The following is an 8,056-nucleotide window of genomic DNA, read 5'->3' as shown; positions in this document are numbered from 1 at the left end:
AAATTTAAAACTGAGTTCAAGCTCCGCATTTAAGGTCAAATATGCCGTTAGAACTAGCGTAGAATTAAGACTTTTTCTTCTTATGGAAGTTTGACATTTTGCGAATATTTGCAAAATGGTTTATATGACTTCCCGTCTGATCAAGATTTGATATTTTGTATGTATTGTTGACAAAAATATACTAAGCCGGTATTTCAGATGCGTAGGTGTGAACAATCAACTAAACAACTGAATTTCAGTATATAAACTTAAGTTTTTACTGAGCAAAAAACAGAAACCTTCAATTAACTAAATATCTAGCACAAAAAACTTTAAAACGGAATCACTAAAACAATCAAAGATGAGATCCTTTGTAAGTAAAAATAAGTTTGAGCTTTTAACAGTTTTTAAAAAATATTTTAATTAAAAAAAATTCAACATACTTTTCCTTATTTCTTCTAAATATACAGATTGTAACGGAGCTAATCTTAGCGCTCACTTTGGTGCCAACACTCGCTCAATTCACTTTTCCTGCCTCACAAACAGCCTACGAAAGCAATCGTCTTCCCCGAAATCCAGCACAGACCTCTACATATGGCTTACCCAATTCGAATAGCATAAATGGTGGATACATTGGCAATAGCTATCCCATTCAAGGTTCCCCATCAGGCTTTTCCTCACCTTCAACTGGCTTCCAGTCGCTTTCACCTGGGTTTCCAAGCTCTGGTCTAAACAATTCAAGGTATCGTGGCGTGGTTGGCGGCACAGATTCTTTAACAGCGCCATCAAGCTCTTCAGCCAATGGCAATCCAAACAGTCGTACTCTTGGCCTACTTGGTGGACTCGGTGGTGGTGGCGGTGGTGGCATTTTTGGCAATCTACTTGGCGCTTTGACTGGTGGTAATCGCAGACCATTTGGTGGTGGAGTAGGTGGTGTTTATCCATATCCAGTTCCAGCTCCTTATCCAGGGTTTTATGGTGTACCACCCTATGGTGGTGGATTTGGTTATCCCGGTTATGGTGGCGGGTTCTTTGGTTGATTGCCTATTTAAATGCTCAAAAAATTATTGAAGTATTTGATACCGATAAAACCAAAAAGTTTAATAAAAGTATATAGGAATAAGTTTTGTTATTACATTTACATAGCTTGTAAGTTTTTTATTTGTTTTTTAATAAAAAAATGCTTGTTTTTATTGTTAACATCAGATTTTTGCAACTTTCTAAGCTTTTTGGATTCAGTGGCTATTGTGGCACATGTATGCTGCATCAAGAATAACGACAACGTCATCACAAGATAACAAAAGCTTTATTTACAGATTACGAGATTGACCTAGACACTCGAACTTGGCGACAAGTGAAGATGATGTAGCATACTCGAAGCCTTTCCGGCTTACTCGTATGGCCAACAACGAACCAAAACAAATAAAACAAGAAAAGTTTGATAGAAACTGATGAAATGAAACGACATCGACATCGACATTGCCCACAAAGGACTTTCCGACGGATGTGACATTGAACGAGACGGAGACGACAACCACGACAATGACTTTTGACATATATCAAGATGTACCTCTACAGATCGCCATCTTGCAAAGTACAGCAGAAATATATCAGGTGAAACAACAGCAAAGCAGAATTGTCTGGGTACAAACCATAGGACTTATGGCCCAAGATCCAATTCCAAGGAAGTTGGTGGCACTAACCACAATGGAGTTTTTCATAAACAAGAATGAAATGTTTAGAAACAAGTAAGAACGAGATTGTCTTCGGCTGTGCCGAAGACTTCATACCTTTCATGAATGGGGCTGAACAATAATCTTATCCCGTTCGTAACCTCCGAATAATCGGATGTATAAGATAAGAAATATATAGTAAACAGATCTACATACCTAAACGATTTTTAAGATAAATATAAAATAAAAAATAGGTATTTACTTTTTGTGAGGATGCAAAGCTTCACGTTTTTTGTGGTCTGCATGTAAAAACTATGACTACGAATCACGTATTTCAAAAATATATGACGTGAACGTATCTGTTTGATGAAATCTAATGAATTTTGAAGCTTCTAGCTGTAAAAAAGGGGCAAAAATGACAGTTTATATGAAGTATATAATATATATACCACCGATCTCTATGATTTTTTCAGACAACAATATATGCTATATACGTAAGCATTCGTTGAAATTTGAAGCCTGTAGCTCTTAAAATAGGGCAGTAATTACGAAAAGTTTCTTATCTGAACAATCGGTTGTGGGGGATATATACTATATATACGACCGATCTCATCAATTTTTTCAGGCAACAATATGTGCAATATACGAAATTATATGGTGAAGTTTGAAGCTTCAATCTGATAAATTGAGTAAGATATGACAAAAATCTTCTGTTTCTGAAAAATCGGTTGTATGGAGGATATATGCTATAGTGGTCCGATCCGGCCGGTTCCGACAAATGTCCAATCGGACACCCAAATACACCCGCTCACCAAAGTTTATCAAGATATCTCAAAAATTGAGGGACTAGTTTGCATACAAACAGACAGACGGACAGACGGACATGGCTAAATCAACTCAGCTCTTCAACCTGATTATTTCGATATACTTAATGGTGGGTCTATCTATTTTCCTTTAAGGACTTACAATTTTGGGTTTCGTGACGAAATTAATATACCATTTCATTTTCATGGGAGGCACGTTAGACGTAGAGTAAAGTAGGCAAATATGGACCACCAATATTTTCTTGGTAAACAATTCACCAAATACATGAGATAATACAATGAAAATAATTTTATTGACTTTAAAAAACAATTCATTTTTATTTTTTATTGCAAAAGAATAACTCCAAACTCAAAAAATATAAAAAAAATTTAAAAAGTTAAAAATACCCAGAAAGGCGAAAAAAAATTAGGGGGTAATATGGACCAGGTAGTTCATATTAGCCGCAGTGTTTACTGTGTATAGATCTTGTTCACAACCAGCACATTCTTCATGGCTTCAATTGTTGCATGAGACGCATTGAACCCATATCTCACCAGATCGATCTTCCGAATAAAAAGTAGAGCAATATAAGCATTTCGCATCCTCTTTCTCAGCGGCGTTTGCAAATTCTAAAAATTCGTCAGATTCGTAACGGACGCTATAGCTATCATCCAAATCCGAAGAGGATGATGAATTTGTCTTCTTCCTTTTTACTGAAAAGAAATAAAAGGAAGAAGATATTATAAATACCAAATCAAAACCTTGACTTTAATAATTTTACCTGTACATTTTTCTCTTGCGGAGTTCATTGTTTTCATGACTGATTTGGAAGTGATGGGTTCTTGAATGAAAATAGAGAACGAATGTTTTACAAATTTAATCAAAATCTTTGCTTAAGCAGTCTTACGTGCGAACTTTTCTTTTGCAAATTTTAATTTTTTAATATTTTTCTTGGAGGTGCTGGGCTTATTAGAATCACTATCTTGACGTTTTTTGGTTTCTCTTAGAGGTTTGCTTTTTCCAACGAAATTTGTAGTGATTTCTTATACGGATAGGACGTTAATAACGTCGACTTTCCTGCTGGTCTGCTACGATTTGAACGCTTCGTTTTTTTATAGGAACCGGAGATATTTCCATCGGTGTTATTACCCTAGACGTGGTTTCTGATTCTACTGTGCTTTCGTTATTCAATATTTCTTCGGGTGCTTCGCAAGCGCTTTCAGAAAATCGAGGAGGAGAATGTGATTCTTCCTCATCGGCAGCTAAAAACTCATCATCACGAAATATATGAAATATATATATATATGATCGCAATTTCCCCACTCTGAACTCGCTAATACGCCTTTCCATATAGGTCTGCCATATCGAAGTGCGTCAAAGGTCTGTAATTCGAACGCATCCAAACACGTATTTCTTCCGAACGATATCTTTTAAGAGGCCCCATGAAAGTTTTATCTAGAGGCGTGGAAATATAAATAGTGGGGGAAAAAATATTCCACTTGCACTCATACAAACAATAGTTGTGATCGTAGATCCCCACTCTGCAGATGTTAGGCTTCCATTCTACCTTTTACCCGTCCTTGAAAATACTTGGGGTAATTTTGACGGGACGAGGCTTATGCCTGTTTCATCAACGTTAAAAACATTGTTGGCTGAATAATTAAAATTATCCATTTCCTTTTCAAGAATATCAAAAAAGGTATTCACATTATCTTTTGTGAAGCCTCGTCCTCTTGCCAAAGAAGTTCCCGTTGGAGAGCGGAACGCTAAATTTCAATCTTAAATCTTTAAGAAACCGCGTAGCCAATCTTTACCCGCAAGCTGATTTCCTTTTGAAAATGGGTGCATAATATTATTTTGTTCAACCAGTTGATAGGCTAAGTACTTAACATCCATTCTGTTTAGTCCAAATAATTTCGATTCCATCGTCAGAACGTAATCCACCAGCATCTTTTCAAAATGTTCTAGAAAAACTGGCTTACGCCCTAGTTTTGTATTTTCGACTTCTTCGATTTCGGAATCTTTCTTTAACGCTAGCCTTATTAATGTTGACTTAGGAACATTGTGCAATTTAGCTGCTTTTAAATAAACATAAAAAAAAAAAATTTTAAATCTTACCGCTGTAATCGCTTTTTTCATGTCCTCGGGGTTCCAGTTTTTACGCTTTCTAGGAGCCATATCCTACATTAATAAAATATTAATGAACGCAAAGATAATAGAGCGAAAAGAGCAAGAATTTTTTCTGCTGGTTATATGGACAACTAGTCCATATTAGCCCCTGTAGTGGTAGTCCATATTACAGCACGTGCTGTCGAAATAACTGGGTTTAATTCGAATGCTAGCGATGTTTAATAAACTATAACCATTTAAATTTAGCAAAAAATATTTATTAAACGCATGTTATTCGTCCATTTTTTCGTTGCACAATAAATTTTAAATTATGAATTTTTTGGCGACCTTTTATCTTTAAATATGTATATATAGCTGGCTTTAGGTCCGTGTTTTATAATTGAAAAATTAAAAAATACCCTTTGATTCTTCTTTTAAATCGATATATTTCGATTGCTCAACGGCAATCATCTTCAGGATTGTAGCAACTAACAAAAATAATAAACATAACAATAAACAAATTTTGCATTTTACATTTCACATAAATACATACTTTTATTAACACGTCTGCTTTGTCCGACGTGGAGTATGGTACTGTTTTTTAGTGAGCAGGTGTTTGTAGATATGTGCGCTGTGATCTACGTCGCTCTTATAGTTCAGTCGTGTGTTAGTCGGAATATTAATAATGTGTAACATTTCTAGTGTGAAGCGTTTGTTATAGTGTTGTTCCTGTTGCAGTATTTTAGTCTCATCAAAGTTTGGTGTGTGGCCGCTGTCTGCACAGTGGGCCATGAGTGCTGTTTTTTGATTATTAACTTGATGGCAAAATTTAAAATCAGACTTATGCTGTGAAATTCTCGTTTTGAGTTTGGACTTTGTAGTACCTATATATATATTATTGCACGTTTCATCGCTATTGCCTTTACATGGTATCTTGTAAACTACATTATTTTTTTCCATTATTGGTATTTTCGATTTTGTTTTGTTAAATATGTTTTTTAAAGTGTTCGTAGGTTTATGCGCAATTTTTGTAGTTTCTTTATCATAGCAGTCAGATTTTGCTAAACGTTCTGATAGCTGCGGTACATAAGCCACCGACTTGAAAATAATGGGTTTATCGGGAGTTTTTGGTCTATTTAAATTTTTGGTTTTTCTTAATAAAGTTTTTATGGTTTTTTTCGGAAAATCATTTTTTCTTAGTAATGTGAAAATTTCTTTTTTAACTTCTTTGTGGTATACTTCATCTGAAGTCTGCAACATTTTCCGTATACAGCTCTTTGCTGTATTCATAATCATTGTTTTCGGATGTTTTGAATTAAAGTTTATAATTCGTCCTGATGCTGTAGGCTTTTGATACCACTTTAGTTTTAATTGATTTCCTCGTCTGTTTATTATGGAGTCCAGGTATGGTAATTCCTCGTCGTTCTCTAGTTCTATACTAAATTTTATATTTTTGTCAAAAGTGTTTAGTGTGTCAAGTGTGTTTTGTATTTCATTTTCTTTTATTATCGCGAATAGGTCGTCGACGTATTTGGTAAGTATTCTTGGTTTATGTCGCAACTTCAGCATAGTATCATCTAATAATTTTTCCATAACTATATCCGCTATTATTGGGGATGTGGGTGCACCCATCGGCATTCCTTTTAGTTGCGTATAGATAGTATCATTGAATTTGAAATATCTGCTCTCTTGAATGCAGAATTTAATTATTTCCATGAACAGCGTTTTTGGTATCTTTGTGTATTCTTTAATTGTATTCCATTTCTCTTGTATTATTTCAAGTGCCAATTGTATCGGGATGCTAGGGAAAAGCGAAACTATATCAAAGGAAATAAGCTTTTCATCTTCGTATATGTATGTATTGTTTACTCTTTCTTTAAACTCAATTGTGTTTTTAATATTGTACGTAGAACTCGCCGTTACGTTTTTTAAAATGTCTGCCATATATTTGGACAGTGTGTAAGAAGGTGACCCAATTGCTGAGCATATTGGCCTTAATGGAGTTCCTTCCTTATGAATCTTCGGGAGGCCGTAGATTCTGGGTGGCTGTGCGGTGGTTATCATTCTTTTTCTCTCCATCTTTGTGATTATTTCCATGTTAAAAAGTTTTTCTACTAGAGCATTATTCTTGTTTTGTAAACGTGATGTTGGATCCTGTCTCTGAACTCTATATGTTGTTAGATCCATTAATATATCTTCCATTTTCTTATTATACTCTTCAATTTCCATTGCCACCGTTTTATTCCCTTTGTCGGATGTTAAAATTCTAATGTTTTTATTTTCATTCAGGAATTTCTTAGTTTGCTCCACTGTATCTAAAATTGCATTGTCTATTGTACAATGTTTGTTTGTTGTTGCATGATTTGATATTAACAAAGAGAGTTTTGTGCGAGCTTCCTCCTGTTGATCTTTGCTTTTTATGCTTTGTACCAAATCTTCGCCGTCTGCTATATATTTAAAGAGAGGGAAATTCTTGTTATCTACAGGTAGTCCGAACTTCGGCCCCTTTGCTAGCAATGCTTGAATATCTGGCGGGAATTCCAATTTGGTTTTGTTTACAAACCACTCTTTATGCTTGGTGTTGTTGGTGAATACTTCATTTCGTTTCGCTCTAATTTTCTCATATTTCAGCTCTTGACGTTTCTTTAAAGTTGTTGTAGTTTTATTAGCGACATTACTCTCGCTATCCAGTAATTCTTTGAAATCTTTTTCACTCAATTGTATTTTTAATTTGTTGGTTAATTGTTCTCTTTGTTGATTTAATCGTTGCAATATGTAGTGTTTTTGTTTTATAAGTAAGCTTAAGACTTTTGTAAGGAAAAAGTGTGTATGTCTGTGTAACATTTTATCTATGTCCGAGTGCTTGTTCAAGTCAGATACAAATAAATTCTTACATCTAGTGGAGTTTTTTATAAAATTCGGAATAATTTTTGATTTCCTACATTTTAATAGGAACTTAATACTTGATTTTACTTTTACCAATTTTTTAGATGTAAACTGCAGTTTGTTGATTGTTTCTTTGGCGTTTTTGTTGTTGTTTTTTATTGTAGCATATCCCATGTTTGGTTGTTTATGCCTGCGGCGTGCCTTCCGTCTATATAAATTATGAATTTTTTGGCGACCTTTTATCTTTAAATATGTATATATAGCTGGCTTTAGGTCCGTGTTTTATAAATATATTTTTTAATTTTTCAATTATAAAATATTTTTTAATTTTTTTTATATATATATAAATATAAATATATTTTTTAATTTTTCAATTATAAAACACGGACCTAAAGCCAGCTATATATACATAAATAAATTTTAAATAAAAACGCAAATTCCACTTACTGACAGCAAACACTATTTCACAAAAAATACTTTTACTCGAATACCCGCACTTGCTGAATGACAAATTCAAACTGAGGAAACTTGCGCGAATAGGCAAAGAAATTAACGAAAATAAATAAATAATAATAAATAATGATGTGACGTGTGACGTCTGAATT

At 34.2% G+C, this 8,056-nt stretch overlaps 1 protein-coding gene across 1 annotated transcript; it reads left to right on the top strand.

The window, feature by feature from the left end:
* Nucleotides 1-244: 244 nt before the first annotated feature.
* On the top strand, nucleotides 245-1,019 carry LOC137238920 (shematrin-like protein 1). Its single transcript, XM_067763944.1, has 3 exons — nucleotides 245-352; nucleotides 450-636; nucleotides 703-1,019. The coding sequence occupies exons 1-3, from the start codon at nucleotides 341-343 to the stop codon at nucleotides 1,017-1,019; spliced, it is 516 nt and encodes a 171-aa protein (XP_067620045.1). The 5' UTR covers nucleotides 245-340.
* The last annotated feature ends 7,037 nt before the right edge of the window (nucleotides 1,020-8,056 follow it).

The sequence above is a fragment of the Eurosta solidaginis genome, chromosome 1 (assembly GCF_040869045.1).
Source record: "Eurosta solidaginis isolate ZX-2024a chromosome 1, ASM4086904v1, whole genome shotgun sequence".
NCBI lineage: Eukaryota > Metazoa > Arthropoda > Insecta > Diptera > Tephritidae > Eurosta > Eurosta solidaginis.
This window is presented reverse-complemented; position numbering and strand designations above follow the sequence as displayed.

Coding starts and splice junctions, on each gene's coding strand:
- LOC137238920 (XM_067763944.1), top strand. Junction 637..702: donor CAATAGCTATCCCATTCAAG/GTTCCCCATCAG, acceptor GGTTTCCAAGCT/CTGGTCTAAACAATTCAAGG.